This window comes from Silurus meridionalis, chromosome 2 (genome assembly GCF_014805685.1).
Source record: "Silurus meridionalis isolate SWU-2019-XX chromosome 2, ASM1480568v1, whole genome shotgun sequence".
Classification (NCBI taxonomy): Eukaryota; Metazoa; Chordata; class Actinopteri; order Siluriformes; family Siluridae; genus Silurus; species Silurus meridionalis.
Window position 1 is genome coordinate 26,977,797 of NC_060885.1, and position 20,835 is coordinate 26,998,631.

The window sequence follows — 20,835 nt, forward strand, 5'->3', positions numbered from 1 at the left end:
CATAAGAGCCATTAGACCTCATTACTATAGGAACAAGAAGTAATGACAAGAAATGGTTTCTTTTTATATCTCATGCTTCAGTGTTTTAATTGTACAGTGAATTTCATGTACAAAAATAGTTAATTTAATCTTAAACAGTTTTTTTTTCCTACTAACCTGCTAACAAGGGCAAGGATATGTACTGCTCTCTCTCTCTCTCTCTCTCTCTCTCTCTCTCTCTCTCTCTCTCTCTCTGTCCTTCTTTTTCTCTTCCTGTCTCTCCCTCATTTTCTTCTTTCTCTTTCATTCTCTCCATCTTTTTTCCCTCCACACTGATGGCTGTCATTGTCAGAGACATGCTGGAAATCTTTGATAGAAACTATCCGATGTCTTTAACATCTTTTTTTTTAAATATCACTGATTAATGTTGGTTCTGGCTGTGCTCCATTTGTGTGAGAACTCTGTTGAAGTCTCAGTGCAATTCCCACTTGCGATTTATATCTACCCCCCCCAACAATGTTTAGTTTATTAGTTCACTAACTCATAAAAAACTGACTTCCTAATTTTAGATAAATAGACATGTAGTTAAAGGGGTGATTGGGACTTATAATTGAAGCTGAAGTGGACGATGACAATGAAAATCCACTGTCTGACCCGAGGTTACATCTCTTAATAGCCATCATGACAGAGGCAGTTTAGCGGTCAATCAGATTTCAGCTGGGGCCAGTGCCCCTCTGGCCCACCCATAGGGTCTGTAAAAGTTTAGAGTTTAGACTGGTTGTATTAGTAAAGTGTAAAGTTAAAAAATAAAACAATACATAATATATAATATAGAAGGTGAGTGATGTTCTTAAAATGCATTTATTTATTATTTAAATAATAAAAAAATAAAATGTTTTTTTTTTGTCTCGTTTGACTTTAAATAATTTTGAAATAACTTATTTGTATTTGTTTATTTGACTCAGTTTTTTTTCCCCCTAATTGAGATAGACCTGATAAAGCTGGTAGGGGAACTTGAATGTTCAGTGGTGGGCCATCAGGTCCAGCAAGGCCTTCTCTGCTGACCTAAACACTATCAGAAGCACTGACATACATTTACAACCTAAATTTGTATATTTGTTTTACGAAATTGTATTAATTTATTACCAACAGTCTATTCTCCTAATTCCATAGTGTTTCTCTTGGCTGCACTGGTTCCAGTACGTGTATGTGAATGTAAAATTTTTTGTCCAATCAGATTTCAAACTCTATGTGCTGCCATGTCAATCTAATCTGCCCAGGGCCTTCAAAGTCAGTACTGCTGGCCTCTTTACTTTAGTCTCTATTAGAAATTAGTTTCTTTAACCAATCAGGTTTCAAATTTGCCTCCCAGAATAGTGTCAACATTTTTCCGTCCTCTGATTGGTTGGTCAGAGGGAAACTTGTACAGCCAAGTTCTACTGGCAAAACACATCTGTCGCGCGCTGCACACATCAATACAGCTGAGTTAGGACTTTTTATGCTTAAGGAGGAAGAGAAATTGATTTGGTCTTGGACATACTCTAAAAATACATTTTCAAGAAAATGAGAGAAGAGCCAACTGGGTTTTTCTCTTTAGTAAAATAATATTCACCCTCCATATGCGAAACTTCTCTCTCTCTGTAATGCCACGCATTATATTGCGTTTTTGTATAGTATTGATGGATTCTATAATTGCAAGGTGATGATGGTATTAAGAGGTGGATTAAGTTGGGTAAGTCCCACTGAAGGCCCAGGTACCAAATGCACGGCCCGTCACTGTGAATATTGCTGTTAAATTTTTTCTTTAATTTTCTTCATTGCATTTTAATAAAAAATGAATAAATTTATAAATAAAAATAATATGTAGATGTAAGGAAGGGTGTGAAACATAAAAAATGTAATCAAACCAATCAGTCATGTGCATTTATTGACTTAAAATCAGTTTCATTAAACGACACCTGCATTAAATCATTCAGGAACCGCCCGAGTCATTCACATGTCGCCTTTTTATCCGGGTATTTAGATATTCAAAGCTTTTCCGAAACGTGAGTTTGCTGAAAATATACGTCGACATTTATAACGTTTCCTTCTCATGGTACAGGTTATAATTACGTTTAACTCTAATGTATATTTTTAATATATTATATTAAGTAGAGATGTGGAGTTGTGAGAAAGCTGTTGTGTTAACTCCCTCTGCTGGCCGACACAGACTTTACTTTTAAAATTCCAATATGGCGCCTAATTTCAAAATGGCGCCTTAGCAACCGAGCCGCACTCGCGCTTAGCAACCAGTAAACATCTGACTGAAGCAGAAACTCCGGTGTGTGGATTAGGAGAAATCCGCTTTTACCAAACAAGAAGTGAAACAATTGGATTTTTTAACCGAATGTATTCTTTATTCGGGCAGAAAATTTCACTTTTAGCTCCGGTTGTTCGATACTGAACTTGGATTAATAAGTTAATGTAGAACTGCTAACTGACCTGTGTAAAGGAATGTATATAGAGTAGCTCAGACTGGCTATGCGGCTACATACAGTTCATAATAAATTAGTGTAAAGTGGTGATTTTTGTACACACACACAGGAAATTATTAACGAAATCATGACTCAAAGTGAAACAGTTGAAACGAATGATGAAGAAATTATCAAAGAGCTGGTAAGAACTGAACATTGACATTTTAGGGTTTATTTGTAAAAATTTAAATTTTCATTTAACATATACTACTATATACTTAATTTAAGTTAAACTAAGTTATGCATAAGTGAAAATGTGAATTTTTAGGGAAGATATTAATTAGAATTTAATATTAGGCAAATAGTTATTTTATTTGTTGTACATTATTGTCACTCATTATAAATAACAAATTATTATCATTATTATTATCAACATTATTATTATTAGTAGTATTTGTAGTAGTAATGGTATTTATTGATAGTTAATTATTAATCCTTTCATTTCTTATTGTGATTATTAGCTGAGGGAAGGTGATCAGATGAAACGTAAAGTGTTTCTGAACATGAAGCATGTTATGTATGTTATTATTTGTACATTTCTCCTGATGTTCTTTGTATACATAAGGTTTGTTCCTCTCTTCAGTGTGCGTGTAACGGCATGTCATATGAGAGTGTTTGTAAGGATGGGAGTGGGGTAGAGGCTCTCGAGGTGTTCTTCTCAGGGTTTCCACGCATGGTGGGACTATCTCTGTTTCCCCACCTGGCCACACTTACTATCGTGGGACAGAACATCTGCAAAATCCAGGGCCTGGACTGGTGCCCTCAGCTCCAGGAGCTCTGGGTGGCAGAGTGTAAACTCACTGTGAGTAAAGCCTTATCCCCATGCATTCCATGTACATTCCATACATCTTCAATAATCATCTATTTAACCCGAGAAAATCAGACCAAGATCACAGTTTATAATTCAACAGGACACAGTGCACTTATTTTAAACACACCGTTACCTACTATTTAATGTATTTCAGGAGATATCAGGTCTGCAGAAGTGTGTGCAGCTGCAGAAAGTGTTCCTTTATGATAATAAGATCAGGGAGATGAGGGGACTGGAGTCGTTGATAAACCTGAGCGTCCTCTGGCTCAACAACAACCTTATATCTGAAATCAAGGTGAGGATGAGAGGAGATGAAATATTCTATGCAATTTTAGTTCACCTCTTTCAGCAACAACTATTGTGTAGGTTAAGAATTAATAAGTAGTTAAGGCATTGGACTCTGGTTCTGAAGGTAATGAGTTGAAATCCCAACCACACCAAGCTGTCACACCTGGGCCCCTGAGCAAGGCCCTTAACCCCATAGCTGCTCAGATGTATAAATGAGATAAATGTAAATAAAGATAAATGAGCCATAAATGTAATGTGTGTTTGTGTGTGCATGTGTGTAACAGGACTTGAGTACACTGGAGAACCTGAAAGAACTCAACCTAGCTAATAATTTAATTACAACTATAGGTAAGCATGTGAATGCTAAAATTATCCTCCCCTCATCATCATTATATTCCCATTTCCCAGTTTGCTCTTTTCTCATCTTGCTAACTTTATTCCTTGGCTTGTTCTTTACTGCTCTCTTCATATTGAAATATAACATATAGTCAACCCCTGATAATTTGCGGTTCGGAGAATCCGCGGGTTCTTATTTGGAACCCAACTAACAGCAAGTTGCTGTTAAAATTCGTGGAAATCCGCAGCGGGATCAAATGTTTAGGAACGTTAGGAATGACATTTTAAAGTATGTTTTCAATAACAAATTTCATAAACATTTTAAAAACACATTATTGTATTACAGTGACATAATGTTTAGATTAATTCACTGAGGTACCATAGGGGCTGCGGGGGTGCGTCCAAAATTTTTGGAACTCGCAGGGGTCTTAGAACGTAACCCCCCGCAAGTTCTGGGGGACCACTCTGGGGGACCACCTATTTACCAAACAATACACTATTATCTAATATACACTTTATGACTAACACATGCTCATCACTTTATTTATTAATTAAACAAAGGGTTTTTATGTTTGTTTAGGAAAAAGTCTAGAGGGAAGCAAGAATCTTCAAAGTCTCAATCTGTCAGGGAACAAGATCAGCTCCTTTAAGGTGTGACTTTTCTGTTTTGAATACAGATCCATACCCTTGTTTATAAGGAGTGTACAAATGTTTGTCATTATGAATTCTAATGGAAGAAAAAGTTTTTGGATTGATAGCATAAAATGTTATAAACTTATAGTTCTGGCAATAAAGTGATAAAGTGTGTGCAGAAAAGGTAAGAGATGAGCTGAGTGATGTGTTTGTGTGTGTGTGTGTGTATGTGTGTGTGTTAGGAGCTGTCCAAGTTGGCTTGTCTGACTGAGCTGAGAGAACTTGCTCTGAACGAACCACAGTCCAATCCGAACCCAGTGTGTGTGCTGTGTAATTACTTCACACACGTGTTATACCACATCCCAACGTTACACATACTCGACTCTTATGACGTGTCCGCAAAACACATCAAGGACACTGCAGAGGTGTGTGCGTGTGTGTGTGTGTGTGTCTGTGTGCGAGTGTGTGAAATTACTCATTATAAACATAATGCATTGATAATGTTAAACAATTTAAGATGATTATGCTTAATTGAAAGGCATTTTGTGTTTGTGTGTGTGTGTGTGTGTGTGTGTGTGTGTGTGTTAGACCACGGTGAGGAAGAAGATGATGTACTATCACATGCGTGTGCGCAGCGTTCAGAGACTGCTTGATCAGACAAAACACACACTGCAGCAACAGAAGAAGAAGCTCCAGAAACTGCCTGAGGACAGAATACACACACTCAGCTTCACCCTCAAACACGTAAGCACACACACACATGCAAACGCACTCGCATATGCTGATACATTCATTTTTAACCAATCAAATCTTTCTCTAGTTGGAGTGTGAACTGGAGGCTGTAGGTAGAAAGTTGACAGGTGTGCAGGAGGAAGTGCCTTCAGAAGGATTGGGGGGCACAAATTCAGACCTTTCTGAATACAAGAAGAGCCTGAAGAAGAAACTGGAGGCAATCAGAGAACGGATAAAGATCTGGGAACAGAGATATGAAGAGTGAGTTTTTGTGTGTGTGTGTGTGTGTGTGTGTGTGTGTGTGTGTGTGTGTGTGTGTGTGTGCGTGTGTGTGTGGTAGAGAGAGAGAGAGATTGTATACCAAATGTGATTTAACATATCGTATGTAAGTGATGTTCTCAGATGAAGTGTGTGTTTCTCAGGGTGGAGGTACATTACCGGGACGATGCTGCAATGGCAAGAGACAGGAAGAGCACATCAATTCACTTCCTAGTAATGGAATTGGAGACAGTGGGAAACATTCGTTTTGAGGAAGGAAACACCAGCGATGCCTGGTATATACATATACACACACTCACACATGGATGCTTAAACCTAGAACTGAGATTTTTCACATTCAGAATCAAAGGTCCTCACTGCTTTTCTTCTGACACAGTGTGTGTTTATATTTGATGTGTGTGTGTCTTTCAGGTTTAAGCTGTGTTATGACCTGCTGCTCTCACGCTTCTGTGTTTGGGACTACAAAGCATGCAACATTACCGGTATCAAAATCAACAGAATCGTGCGCATGCACAACCGTGCTCTGCGGCTCTGCTTCGAGGACAAACTGCAAACCCTGTTTGCCAACAGCAAGTCCTCACTTCTCCTCTCAAAGTGAGTCAGAGACAGGTCCTGCGTAACGGGGACACACTACTAATTAGTTAATCCAACATCATCATTCATATATATATATATATATATATATATATATATATATATATATATATATATATATATATATATCAAATCACACAGATTTGAATTTCTTGCTAAACACTACAACTAATGTTATTTTTTTTTTTACATTTGTTCATTTATTAATTTAATGTAACTTTAAATTGAATGTAACTTAAATTAAATCTAAATAGTAATCTAATCATTTTTTTTGGGCCACCTGCCTCTAATACCGGTGCCACGAAGGCAAGCTACTTTTCCGTCGCCCACCCTGTATAATAAACAATTGTTAGTAATTGATATTTGATCAGTTAATTTATAGCTATTAATGACTATTGAAATTCAGTATATTGTATTGACTGTGGGTACAGGAAGAAGAGGCTTTTTTTTTTTTACTTTTTCTACATTACTATAAAAAAAATTTATTTGAGTTTTTATGATTTACAGCAAATAATTAGAACTAGGGATAATTTGAACTACAGGAAAAATTAGACAACTCAAAAAACCAGAACTAGATCTATATGAACAGGGAAACTGTAAGAGCTCAGTCTGATATAATGGTTTTTTATGTGTGTGTGCATGTATCAGAAACTACAAACGCCATCTGGAGTATCTGTTTTATGTGTCTGATCCTGAGAAAAGCACAGAGAAAATCCAACAAACCACTGAAATCCTGAACATTCTCGAGAATGGATTTCAATCAGCTGCCAGCTATAAGGTAATAATGTAGATCATGCATCCACAAACTTTTTTCTGTGAGGGCCACATAATTTATCTTTTCTTTAATGAGGAGGTGTGTGTGTGATGGGGGGGGTGTCTGCACCATACAGACAAATGAGCACTACTTTTTAAGAGATAAATATAGCCTATTAATTAAGCATTAATACTATCACAATATAGTTTTTTCAGATACATTACTAAGGTAATCAAAACATTTACTTTCTTATGTATGTGAGCAAGCAGGAAGCGGCACATAGCATTAGCCACAAGTGAGCAGGTTGTTGTGTTTACAGGCGCGGAAGACGTGTATTAAAAATATTATTTGCCTCGGACTGGATGTATGTGGTGTTTGTGTGCGTCCTAAAAAAATAAATTTTACAGGAAGTTCAAACCCTGAAGGGAACCTCTGTCTCAAAATCTTATCCACAACTAATTTTAAGAGAAAGTTCCAGATAACCAAGTCCTTCACCTCACAAAGCTTGGGTCTAGCAGATCATTCCTACCCCACCGCCAGTTTGAAAAGGAGGTACAAGCACCTGGCAGACCTCCCTTGAGCCATTTGATCACATTAGGCCAATCGTGCTGACTGGTGCCAACTGCCCCATCTACTTACTCCTATCGAGCTGGTGAGACTAGCCCCTCCTGGAGGTCCGGTGGCCATTTGCACAAGCTTAGGATGGACACTTCAAGGACCCACACACCTTATCCCATGGCCCCAGAGTACCCAGCAGTGGAGCTAATGCAAAATGTGAAGCCATACATAAGTAGCAAACTGGTGATAAAATCCAAACAAGGTAAGGATGCTCTGGAGTTCCTGGAGACCAGGACGAAGCAAGTACACGTTACAGGCATCCTAAGATATGCCACACCTCTGCTGAATAAGCAGGATGCATGCTGCTTCAGAGCATCCAAGGAAGCAGTCCTACAAAGACTAAAGTCTGGAGAGATGCTCAGCCAGGGACCCTCTACAGGTAGAGGTACAGTGCAGAGATTAGGAAGTTAAAATGAGAGCTGTCAGGATGTTTGACCCAAGTGAAGCTTCATTTGCCTGAGGACCGGCCTCTACTCTGGTTTATCTGGGGGGACATAAAAAAAACCCTGATGTCTTTGATTGGCAGGTTCTACTATTTGGCACTGCCTGCTCCCCGTGTTGCACTACCTTTGCTCTCCAAAAGCATGCGAGAGACCATGGCGGTGCGGGCGAAACAGTAAGGCATTTAGTGGAGTGCTGCTTCTATGTGGATAACTGCCACAAGAGCGTGCACACCCTAGCTAATGCCAAAGAGCTGGTGGACAGTCTTAAGGAGGTACTGACATTTGGAGGGTTCAATATCAGACAGTGGGCCTGCAGTATACTGGAGGTCCTCAGACACCTACCAGCAGAGGCAAGGTTTAACAGTATGTAGAGATGGCTCTTGCACAACAAACCTGGTCTGTCAGAACTGACCCTTTGACTCAGTTGGCACGCACCTTAGGCTACAGGAGCCAAACTCTGGCGTACAGAGCACTGACAATAAGGAATGTGTACAAGATGCTGGCCCAACAATATGTGGCTGCGATGACACAGTTATTCCTCAGGATCTGCAGAAGGCATGGGTGAAGTGGGAATCTGAGTTGCACCTACTGCCATGCAACCCATTACCCAGACCTTATTCCCCAGCTCTTACTGATCAGATGGTTGCCTCCTAACCAATCTGTGTTCAGTGGTGCCTTTTGAAAAAGCTGGGTCTGTCTTTTACCTGAGAACTGAAGATACCCAGGGACAGGTATACTTGGCCTTTCTGGCAGCTGATTCCAGGGTAGCAACCAGCATTCTATTCCACCCCTTGAGCTCTGCAGTGCCCTGACAGCAAGTCAAGTCAAGAGTCAAGAGACTTTTATTGTCATTTCTACTATACACAGTGGTACACAGTACACAGTAAAAACGAGACAACGTTCCTCCGGAACCCTGGTGCTACACTAGACAACATAAAGTTACAACACAACACAAGCTACATAAAGTGCATCGAGTGCAACCTAGTGCAAACAGTGCAGACAAAAAACAGTACAGACAGACAGTGCAGACAAAAGACAACACAAGACAAGACAAAAAAAACAATATAACGCCGACTAGTAAACCTACTGTAAACTTAAATTATACAGTACTGTGCGAGGTGAAATGTAAAATGTAAAAACTATAACTGGGAGTAAATATAAACAAAACAAACAGAACAATGTAGTGCAAAAGAACAGCACAGTCAAGAGGTTGGGGGTGGGCCATATTTGCCCCATGGGCCATAGTTTGGGGACAAATGATCTAAATAAATCTTTTATGATCCCCCCAAGGAAGCATTGAAGTAATCAACTATTGACAAATCTAAAAAAAAAAAAAACACTCTATTCTAAATATGAGTCCCAAATAATGTCTAGAATAATTTATTCCTAACCTCTCCAGGATGATCTCCAGAATGACCTTACTAGTAATATCTAGAATAATCTCTTGAGCGTAATCTGGAATACTCAACAGATTTTTTTTATAGTTATAAATTATCATATATGTATTCCTAACAGCGTTAGAGGTGAACCATATTTAATTACTTCTAGCATTATCTCTAGAACAGCTTTAGCTATTTTATTTTATAAGGATAATCTAGACAGTAGCATTATGTAAGCTTGCATTGCATGTGGTTTACTGTGTGTATGTTGCTGTGTTTCTTCAGGCCATGGGTAGAGCCAGTGGTGTTCCTCTTTCTAACAGTGTAAGCATTTGTGAGGAGCCCTGTATAAGATTTCTTGAACGACAAGCCACCAGACGTGGAACCAAAAGCACAGAGATCCCTCTGCTCTTCAAACACGGTCTGGATCTGCACCTAATAATTTACAGCTTTTATCTAGAATACACTGAACAGTTGTTTTCACCTCTATATTTTGTGATCATTATGGGATGTGAAAAGCACTATTGCTTTACTCTCCTTCTGCACCTTTTGTTTTCCAGCAGAACCCTTTATACTTGAAGTGCAAGGGTTCATTTTCAAGACTAATCTAGAACAGCTAACAGACACATTGATTTTGACTGTGGTTTTTAATTGTTTATTAAATGGTGTATTTGGTGGTGTAGAAGTGTAGAGGTGTAGAAGCAACTGAACTGTTGATTAGAGACGACTACACATTTATTCTGTTGAGACACTGTACTGTGGGTGTATTGTGGAACATTTCTAATTGCTCTGTGTTTGTGTGTTTGTGTCACAGGTCAGCTGATCATCTCTAAAGCATTTCTGGGTCATAGTGTTCCTATGAGTGCTGGAACACCAGTGGACCCAAGGTTTTATCCCAAAGCTCAGTCAGTATACCGCAAAACAAGTGCTAAGCAACACATCATCCATCAGAGAAACAAAGGTGCGTGTGCGTGTGTGTGTGTGTGTGTGTGTGTGTGTGTGTGTGTGTGTCTGTGTGTGCGTGTGTGTGTGTGTGTGTGTGTGTTTGTGTGTGTGTGAATGAGAGACAGAAAAAGAGAAAGGGATAAATTCTAGTCTATCTATGTATTTTTGATGTGATAGTTGATTAAATGTAAAGAGCATTTACCATCATATATACAGGGTGAAAAAGATAGAAAGTCATCATACCCTGTGACAATCTTTTTCTAATTATTAATAATTAGGTAGTAAAACACCTGGTTTGGTCAAATGACCAGCCCTTCAGATTATACCATTATAAACTTCCTCAGGTGGAACCAATCAATTTCCAGATCAAACACAGAATAAACAGGCTAATACTTTGATGAAAGAAGCTACCAAGAGTTTTATGGTGGAATAATAGTAATAATAAAAATCATAAAATCACTACAATTACAATAGGGTTTCTGCACTACATGCTTGAACCCCTTATTAAGATTCCCGAATAGAAATTCACAAATCCAAACACAAAATAATTCAAACAAACCAGAAAATGTAGATATAGTTTGTAAATAAACTACTTATGGCTCATTGAATGAGAACTCCGTCATTTAAGATATACAGAAAGTAGGAAATTGTATGTCTTATAACTTTGCTTCTTGTATATCTTTGCTATCTTGTATCTGTGAAGTTACGTTTACTTTAGACCTTTTTTTTTTCCCAATAGTGCAACTTAAAATATTTTAACACTTTTACACAAACGTGCTGACTTTCTCTTGCCACAGTCGGATGTACTTCCTTTATATCCTTTATATCTTTTAGGAGAAGTGTGTTCCTCTGTGCTGCAGGAATGCTGTGACTGCAGTCAGAGACATACTCTTTGGTACGTTTTTGACCACAAGCTCGTTCTGCCGGAGTATCTCATCGACTTTGAATACATCACACAGGTGACTCTACTGCTATCTGTCTATCCTTCTATCCTTCTATCCATCCATCTATCTATCTATCTATCTATCTATCTATCTATCTATCTATCTATCTATCTATCTATCTATCTATCTATCTATCTATCTATCTATCTATCTATCTATCTATCTATCTATCTTAACTTGACAGTCAGTAAGTATGAAGAAACAACACTCAGATAACCAAAAGTGCTGCTGGATTTAAAAATTAAGGGGCATTTCAATTACAGGTATACAGGTTAATTGTGTGTAATATGTTATAATATATTCTAGTATTATAGTATGTATGTAAAAAGATATGTCATATGATATAACCTAATTAAGAAAGATTGACTCTATGTTTAGGAGAGATGCCAGTCCTCCTGCTCATATACCCCAGGCCCTCTCAAAGCCCCTGATTCCACTGATGGTGCTACATCAGTGATTAATGATGAGCAGGCACTGGATGAGCAGGTTTTGGCTCTTAATCCCATCCCGATGCCACGACCTAAACTGCTAAGCCTGGACAAGAGAGGTTTCCTGACCGCAGCTCAAGCAAAAGTCCTCAGTCAGATTACCGTAAGGGTCAAAAGATTAACATCTCACACTGTTATTAGTATTACTGCATCGTATCTACTGGGGAACCATACCATAATAATCGATCCAATATGGTGGCTTGCAATACAGTGTGATGGATGTTTTGGGATTTTTTATTGATATGTGTTTAAAGTCTCAGTATTTACACTCTGCTGTCAAGAGCCAATCAGAGAACCCTTTTAACCAAATGTTTATGACCATCACCACTTTGCATAAAAGGTTCTGTTTGAAGTGCCGTCTTTGAGTTCAAACACATTTTCAACACAAGACTGAGGTGAGTTTGGATGAACACTAATGTGTTTGTGATGTGTGCAAGGTGCTGAATCTTCATGGGAATAGTCTGAGCAGGCTGAAGGGGATCTCTAGCCTCACAACACTGCGGCAACTGACCATCAGCTTTAACGCATTCACACACCTGGAGGACATTTCACACCTGGTGAGATCTTCATCTGGTTCTGCTGTGTTCTTGTGAACCCCATTCATTTCTGTGTGGACAAACCTTCTGAGTGTGTGTGTGAGTGTGTGTATTCCATCCCATCAGCCCAATCTGAAGTATGTGGATGCCAGTTTTAACCAGATCATGACTCTGCAAGGCATTAAAGGACTTCCTTGTCTCAGAAAGCTGGACCTGTGCTGGAACCAACTAAGCCGAGTCCAAAAGGAGATGAGTGTCCTGCGCAAACATGCCCCGGCTCTACAGATCCTCGATACCAGGCACAATCCATGGAGTCTGGTAAACCCCAATAAAGTAGCATGGTGTAAATTTGAGATGTGTGTTATTTGCCCCCGTTTAAATGTGTGTGTGTGTGTGTGTGTGTGTGTCAGGATGAATCAGTGCGGATGGTGGTGTTGGGTTGGTTGAAAACTCTCACACACTTTGATGGAGTGGTAGTAACAGAGGAAGAGTTGGCAGCCAGACACATAAACTCCAGCTCCAAGATCAACCCGGTGAGTGTCACTGTGTACAGTAGACACTCTAATCACTATGCCCAGATCCTAATTGCAATTATTTCTTTGTCTCTGTGTGTGTGTAGAAGTTGCTGCTCTCTCACTCCCGGACTGATGTCGATCATCCACGCTGCCTGAGTCTTTTTAATGTGGCCCAGCTCCTCACACACCTCAAACCATCACCATGGACATACACCACTGACCTTGAACCAGGGTGGCGTGCCAAGGTATTCAAACACAAAATCACTTTTTAGTTTTCCATTTCAGTTCAGCTTATAGACTCTGAGAGGGCGAATTGTGTGTGTGTGTGTGTATGTGTGTGTAGATCACAGCAGTGAATTTGGATGGTCAGGGTCTGACCAACCTTACCAATATAGAGCAGTTGGTAAATCTGCGCTGGGCCTCATTTAATAATAACCAGCTCACGCACATCGAGGGTCTGCAGCATTGCCCCCTACTGGAGGAGCTATCACTCAACCACAACTACGTCTGTACACTGGAGGGTAAATATATATATATATATATTTATATACGCACACACACACACACACACACACACACACACACACACACACACACATGAACACATGAACACACACCCATCCTTTTTTTTTACTTCTTTACGTTCTGTTTTTCACACCATCCCTTTTCTTAAACTAACATCGTGTTGTGTGTGTGTGTCTGTGTGTCTGTGTGTATGTGCGTGTGCTTGTTTTGCAGGTGTGTGTAAGCTCCAGCGTCTGATGCGACTCAGCGTTAACAGTAATCAGCTGCATTGTTTGGACCCCTCTGTGTTGGTTCGCTTGACGAATCTCCACTTCCTCTCTGTTGAGGACAACTGCATTTCCTCATTGCAGGGAGTTCAACAGTTAGGCATGCTGTTTGAGCTTTATGTCAGCAACAACAAAATCAGCACCTCCCAAGACATCTTTAACTTGAAGGTTGGGAAAACACACGCACACACACTTATTGATGACAATATTGCCTTTGACAATGCTGATGATAACAGTGATGCGATGATTAAAATGATGGTGATGATGATGATGATGATGATGATGATGGTTTCGGTGTCTCCTGCAGGCTCTGAGCAACCTGATCATCCTGGATTTAAATGGCAACCCATTAGCAAGGAGATTGGACAATTATCGAGCTTACGTCATTTTTCACCTCCCATCTCTGAAAGCACTAGATGGGACTGCCGTGGTTAGAGATATACACACGCGCACACACACACACACACACACACACACACACACACACTGCTGAGACACGTTCAGCGTATCTACCTAGATTTTTAGTTTGCCTTTGCTTATGTGGTTACATTTAACCACATTTAACTGACTGCCACTGGTTTAGCATCTTTATTACTAAGTTTACATTGGGTACGGTATGTATTACAGACTGTTATAATGTGTGTGTACAGGAAGTGTCCGAATGTGAGAATGCGCAGGACATGTTCGGAGGTAGACTGAATGTAGACATGTTAGTTGAGAAACTTGGTCACTGTAACCACGGAGAGATGGAGGAGCTGAAACTCCCGGGCTGCTCTATCAGGTGCACACCTCAATTCTAACATCTCATAGTGCATTTGAGGTCCTAATGTGGTCATGCAACACTGAATCTTTGCCTTTTCGTGTCAGGATGGTGGATCTGACTCCAGCTGAGCTCTTTGTGAAGTTACGCAACGTGAATCTAGAGCGGAACAATCTCACCTCCTTTGGTGGCCTCATCTACCTGCCCAATGTCAAGGTGTGTGTTTCATAGATAAATTGACAGACAGACAGACAGACAGACAGACATACATAAATAGATAGAAACAGACAGACAGATTAAATACGTTGAAGCAGAATTGTGACGTGTGTGTGCGTGTGTGTGTCCTGATCACAGGTGTTGTATCTGAACTACAATCACATTGAGTCAATTCTGCCACGTCAGAAAGCAAATTCTCACCAGAGCAACAGACAGCAGCTCTATCAGAAAGTTCTCTCCAGCGGCTATGGACAGCAGAATAATAAGGGCAACAGGTATCTATACACACAAACACACAATATGCATTACACTGATTCTTTGAAATCATCTGTGTCCTCCCTTGTGTGCTTTATTTATTCATTTTTTTGCCTCTCTCTTGTGTCAGTAGGGAGTGTGTATATATGGAGAGTTCGGAGCCTCTCATGCCCAGCTTGGAAGTTCTTTATCTCGGCTATAACGGCATCACAAGCCTGAGTAATATGCAGCTGAGTCGTCTGAGCAGCCTTCGAGCTCTGTTCTTGCAGGGTAACCAAACTACACACAACATAACACACACCTAACACACACACAGTCAGTAGTGCTGAAGCCGTTGGGTTTTTTTTCTTTATTATGTCAGGCTCTTTTCTAAATGGGATCCCATCAGTGTCAGCTTTGTGAAGCATCCTGAATCATGTTGTTTTTTTAAGCATGATTGCAACAATGAGCATTTTAAAGAAATTTGAGAAAAAAATTATTTTGCAGCATCGACGATGATCAGTTTTGCTGATTAGGTTCCTCATTTCATCAGGTGATCAGGAATGTCACTGTTCTCAGTCATGTTTACATCGCTGACTCCCTCTGTCTCATCCATGTTACCCCAGACTTCCTTTTGCCCTCTGCCACACTTGTTAGTTTCGTAAACTAGTCTACATCTGTGGTGTATGAGAGCCAGGAAATTATACACCAGTGGTAAATTGAAAAAGCCGTGCAATGACAGGAAATGACAGGTTTAATTAGCTAAAAACAAATAAAAAATATTGACATTTCACCAAATAGTTTAAAACTAAAGTAACAAGCCTGTTTTGAAAATGTAAGAAGTAGAATGTACAGATATTTGTGTTAAAATGTAATGGGTGAAAGTAAATAGTTGTCCAAAAGTACTGATACCAAAAATATCTAATTAAGTACAGTAACAAAGTGTTTGTATTTCATTACTTATTACTTAGTGAAGCATTTATTATAAATGTGTTTAATTATTGTGTGTGTGTTTAAGGTAATGAGATTATGCAGGTGGAGGGCTTGGACGGTCTGTGTCTCCTGCATGAGCTGGTGTTGGATCAGAACCGGCTGAAGACGCTCATCAGCAGATGGTTCTGCTCACACACACGTCTGATCGAGCTAAGCCTGAACGACAACCGCCTGCGCAGCCTAACATACCTGCAGCTCACACACCTGCAACGCCTGCACCTCAACAACAACAAGCTGCAGGTAACATACCCACACGTGCAGTTCACACACCTACAACACCTGAAGTGACAGAGGAACAAGCTGCACATGTTACAGTTTGTGTACATTCCTTTTTCTATACGTTTCTGTATCATGCGTGTCTCTGAGTGTGTGTTTGTGTGTTGTAGGATATCAGTGAGTTAGAAAAACTGGAGGGTCTTACATCGCTTAAAGAACTGTCTGTGGTGGGAAATCCGGTAAGATACACACACAAGCACTGGCAGAGCATTTTGTTTCTGTATGTCACAATACACTAACTGTGTTTGTGTGTGTGTGTGTGTGTGTGTGTGTGTGTGTATAGGTGGCACGGCGCTCCCTTCACCGGCCATCTGTGGTTCTGCATCTCCCTCAGCTGCAGGTCCTCGATGGAATCAAGGTCACTCTGGAGGAGCGAACACAAGCAGAGTTAATGTGTACTGAGGTACATGAACACACACACACACACACACACACACACACACGTGTCTGAAGGTGTTGTTCCCCCAATGATTATTCTTCTGTTTGTGTGTTTGTATAATCTATTCAGGTCACACCCTTCTGTGTGGACGTGCCGTTTCCTATGGTACTGTACCGTGCTCCACCTGCCCGGAACTCCGCCCTGGGTGCGGGCACACAGCACCTGCTTGGTCAAGAGAGCTCGATCAGCGGCCAGGCCGAGGACACACAGGCTAAACGCATGGACAGGAAGCAGAGAGTGACCAACACACAGAGCGCTCAGAGTAACACACTCAGAGCCACACACAGAAATTGAGAGTAGGTATACACACATTCATACGAGGTGGTATCAAAAAGGTTTGAGACTAGTTTTGTAACATGCCAGCAGATGGCAGCACAAGGTTGCATGCACAGTCACAGGACATTTATAAGTCAGTGTGCCAAAAGACATCGTCCTGTGTACATAGGGAGCTGTGCAACTGGTGCTGTTCTGACCATGTGTGTTACCACATCTGAGGGAGGACATTTACCCAAAGTGACCGGATCTGTGGCGTGAAAAAAAAACAAAAACATATACTCTAAGACGACAATGCACTGTCACCGAGCTCTCCTCGTATGTGAGTTTCTCACCGGAAACAACATGATCTCACCTCCACATCCACCCTACTCGCCTTTATTCATACTTCATTCATGAAGATGAAGATCCAGCTCAAAGGTCGTCATTTTGACACCATTCATCGCGAATCGTGGAAGGTGCTCGTCATGCTTAGAAAAGAAGACTTCCAGGACACGTTCCAGAAGAAGCGGGAACACTGGGAGTGTTGTATTGCTGTGCAAGTGGACAGTGTGTTAACATAGATAAATAAAGTACTTTCTTGTAAACCATTTGATATGTATACAGTTTCAGAAAATGGATTTTATAAATATGTAAACTGATTACTGCATTGGTTTTGTCTTTATTCTTTGGATATTCAAATAATATCCAAGCAATAAGATGTATTTGTGTATATAAGTTTTGTCCAGATTGTTGTTGAATGTGAACCACAAAGATGGCAGCAAACAGGTCAGGACTCACTCACTCACTCACTCACTCACTCACTCACTCACACACACACACACACACACACACACACACACACACACACACTCTCTCTCTCTCTCTGTCTCTCTCTCACACACACACAAACACAAACACCAACACACACACACACACCTTACTATCGTTATGGGGACCCACTGTTATAGCCTCCCTAGAAATAATGCAGGACATCTTCAACCTCTTTCAGTGGTTTTTGAATGAAAGCTGCAGTTTGACTCAATATATACAACATATACAGTATCTCACAAAATTGAGTACATTACAAACAATTCAGCAACCATTTTAGATCTTCTCTAGATATTTTAGAGTAGTCAATGTGCAGTTTGTGATGTACAGTACAGATCCACTGTCCTCTAATGATAACTCAACATACAGCCATTATTGCATAAATAACTGGCAACAAAAGTGAGTACACCCTAAGTGATAACAGCCATACATCATGTATCCACGCAAAGCCACATGTCCTATTCATCCAGTTCATGTTTTTGTCTGTTGACAGGACCATACAAACTTATGTACCTTGTATTAGAGCATTAAAATTTGGTGCTTTGAGTACAATTCTCTCCTACTTGATGTTCAACATGCACCTCATGGCAAAGACCTCTCCACAAAGATGTCAATTCATTTTTATTTGTATATCACTTTTAACAATGGACATTTTATTAGTTCAAATGTTGATCACAAATGTTAAAAATAAACTGTGTTAATAAATAACAAGCCATTCTAAGTTTTGCATTTCTTCCCGCTAACTGTATCAAAATTGTACAGAACCGTGACTTTCAAGGTACGTAACGGTTTGGTACATAGAAAACATAGAATGGCTTGTTATTTATTAACACATTTTTGTATTTGTTTTTTATTTTATTTTGCAGCTATAACAGCTTAAACTGTTCTGGGAAGGCTTTCCACAAGGTTTAGGTCAGACACTGATGTTGGACGAGAAGGCCTGGATCGCAGTCTCCGCTCTAATTCATCCCAAAGGTGTTCTATCAGGTTGAGGTCAGGACTCTGTGCAGGCCAGTCAAGTTCTTCCACACCAAACTCACTTATTCATGTCTTTATGGGCCTTGCTTTGTTTATTGGCACGCAGTCATGTTGAAAAAGGAACGGGCAGTCCCCAAACTGTTCCTACAAATTTGGGAGCATGAAATCTGTCCAAAATGTCTTTGTATGCTTCAGCTCCCACTTTGTTATAATACCAACAGTTAACTGTGGAATATTTAGTAGCGAGGAATTTTCACGCCTGGACTTATTGCACAGGTGGCATCCGATCACGGTTGAGAGCGATCCGTTCTTTCACAAATATTTGTAGAAGCGGTCTTCATGGCCAGGTGCTTGATTTTATACACCTGTAACTATAGAAGTGATTGGAACACCTGAATTCAATTATTTGAATGGGTGAGTGAATACTTTTGGCAATATAGTGTAATATATATATAAAAAAGAGCATCCACACACACACCCCAGGAAATGCCCACTCGAAACAAATAACAGCAAAATGGTAATATTATTTTATAATACTTTTATTATTTAAACCAATTTCACAAAAAAAAACATTTAGAAAAATAGCTGTACAAGTTCAAAACTAACCCACAGCAATGAGTAATCTACTGTTTACAAAATATTACAAGCATGAAGGAGGCAGTATGTGTCTCTATCCGGTGCGAGATATTTACCTAACTCGTGTACACACACACACACACACACACACACACACACACACACACACACACACACACACAGAATTAGCCCTGTGTGTATAGTAAATATTCTGTATGAGGGTAACCTGACATTTTCACCTTATCCGGAGCTCTGCTCATCCTGTGGGGTTTTAATCACAAACAACCAGGAACATCATCAGAGGTACAGTCATCTGTCCTCCATGCACTCATACAAACACGGGTATAGTTTTGTGTGTGTAAGTGTGAGTGTGAGTGTGAGAGAGAGAGAGAGAGAGAGAGAGAGAGAGAGAGAAAGAAACACACGTTTATACAAAGGGGAACAGACCACTGAAGGCGTCCTGTATGGCTCTGTGACACGCCAGACCTGATGTATAGCCACCCGCTAAATCCTGCTGAGTCGCCGCTCTTACATGATTCAGATAGCTGAGGGAATGGAGAGAGGGAGAGAGAGAGAGAGATATGCATTATTTTTTTATCACATCTTTAAACTTATGACAGCAATGCTGTGCTGACAAAACTGTAACCATGGTTACACTAATCACCCGGCACAGAGAAAGAGAAACAGAAAGAGAGCATGGGAGACAAAGAAAGCGAGCGAGAGAGAAAGAGGTACAAAATACTTCTTTATGTCCTACTTAACCAAATCACTCAACATATAAATGTGTGTGTGATGAAATACACACGAAATAGACCAAAAAAAACCCAGATGTTCTTTTTCTGTTCTGTCTCCAGGAAGATGCAGCTCTACCTCTGCCATGTTAATCTGTATTCTATGTGACTCATTACGTGCATCGCTCCACGTAGTGTTGTGATACGTCATATTCACGTAGCAGCAGTGGTGCAGAGAGAACGCACTCGAGAAACCGTTTAGCGACGAGAAATCAATCTACATAGAAAATATTGGTCAAATTATTGGTCACTTTCTAAATAATACAATTGAAGCACATCTACTATAAATTATATCAAAATAAAATATAATAAAAATAAAAATAATTTTTTTACCGATGCAAAAATGTTCAAAATGGTGCATCATGACACAAATGCCAACTTGTATCGGATGCACGCTTTTTCAATCGATGCATCACTTTGCCAACTTTTATGCTGATGCACTGTCAATGCAAATCATTATAATGCACAGAAAAAGCCTCAGCATGAAGTCTGGGTGTGTATGTGTGTGTCCTGCAGAGGGCGAAACACTCCTTCAGCACACATCAGGACCTAACCCAGACATGGGCAAACTACGGCCCGTTGGGTTTATTAATCCGGCCCGCCGAACGTGACAAAATTCTATTAAAATAGGTACGGGTAAACATTGTTCAATTTACCTTTCCCCTGTAATGCCCACGTATCCCCTAAAGATGTCGCACTTCAGCTCCATTGACGTTCGCGTGCAATACTCTCTTCTTCTCTTAAGAGAGCTTAATCTGATACTCTATAAAAACTGCAACAGTTTCTGACAAACACCTCGGATCTATCCTGAGAATTGCCACAACAAAACTTACTTCAGACTTTGATGAACTGGAAAAATAAGGAGTTCAACAACACTGTTCCTACTGAAACTGAACTTGAGTTTTTCTGCT

The 20,835-nt window shown here is 40.0% G+C and overlaps 2 protein-coding genes across 8 annotated transcripts in view; one reads left to right on the forward strand and one right to left on the reverse strand.

Moving 5' to 3' along the window:
* The window catches only part of lrrc9 (leucine rich repeat containing 9), a 39,964-nt gene extending 21,094 nt beyond the window's left edge, over positions 1-18,870 (forward strand). The window contains exons 1-31 of one of the 7 annotated variants that reach the window (XM_046867257.1): positions 1,792-2,634; positions 3,076-3,294; positions 3,458-3,598; positions 3,876-3,939; positions 4,508-4,578; positions 4,803-4,985; positions 5,149-5,304; positions 5,381-5,553; positions 5,715-5,846; positions 5,983-6,165; positions 6,814-6,943; positions 9,645-9,780; positions 10,174-10,320; positions 11,139-11,263; positions 11,627-11,839; positions 12,174-12,293; positions 12,399-12,590; positions 12,683-12,805; positions 12,892-13,032; positions 13,131-13,308; positions 13,526-13,746; positions 13,886-14,008; positions 14,229-14,359; positions 14,446-14,554; positions 14,693-14,829; positions 14,940-15,079; positions 15,807-16,021; positions 16,168-16,236; positions 16,341-16,460; positions 16,566-16,792; positions 18,446-18,870. In XM_046867257.1, the coding sequence (XP_046723213.1) occupies positions 2,581-2,634; positions 3,076-3,294; positions 3,458-3,598; positions 3,876-3,939; positions 4,508-4,578; positions 4,803-4,985; positions 5,149-5,304; positions 5,381-5,553; positions 5,715-5,846; positions 5,983-6,165; positions 6,814-6,943; positions 9,645-9,780; positions 10,174-10,320; positions 11,139-11,263; positions 11,627-11,839; positions 12,174-12,293; positions 12,399-12,590; positions 12,683-12,805; positions 12,892-13,032; positions 13,131-13,308; positions 13,526-13,746; positions 13,886-14,008; positions 14,229-14,359; positions 14,446-14,554; positions 14,693-14,829; positions 14,940-15,079; positions 15,807-16,021; positions 16,168-16,236; positions 16,341-16,460; positions 16,566-16,790 (4,371 nt within the window). In that variant the 5' untranslated portion in view covers positions 1,792-2,580 and the 3' untranslated portion in view covers positions 16,791-16,792; positions 18,446-18,870. Of the gene's footprint in view, positions 1-1,791; positions 2,635-2,953; positions 2,964-3,075; positions 3,295-3,457; positions 3,599-3,875; positions 3,940-4,507; positions 4,579-4,802; positions 4,986-5,148; positions 5,305-5,380; positions 5,554-5,714; positions 5,847-5,982; positions 6,166-6,813; positions 6,944-9,644; positions 9,781-10,173; positions 10,321-11,138; positions 11,264-11,626; positions 11,840-12,173; positions 12,294-12,398; positions 12,591-12,682; positions 12,806-12,891; positions 13,033-13,130; positions 13,309-13,525; positions 13,747-13,885; positions 14,009-14,228; positions 14,360-14,445; positions 14,555-14,692; positions 14,830-14,939; positions 15,080-15,806; positions 16,022-16,167; positions 16,237-16,340; positions 16,461-16,565; positions 17,411-18,445 lie in introns of those variants that run through there. The other 6 variants (XM_046867248.1, XM_046867284.1, XM_046867241.1 and 3 more) reach the window with 6 other exon arrangements.
* Positions 18,871-19,080: 210 nt separating this feature from the next.
* Positions 19,081-20,835, reverse strand: part of mnat1 (MNAT1 component of CDK activating kinase) — a 9,894-nt gene continuing 8,139 nt past the window's right edge. Inside the window, exon 8 of the mRNA XM_046867332.1 lies at positions 19,081-19,678. Within this exon, the coding sequence (XP_046723288.1) occupies positions 19,561-19,678 (118 nt within the window). The 3' untranslated portion in view covers positions 19,081-19,560. The remainder of the gene's footprint in view (positions 19,679-20,835) is intronic.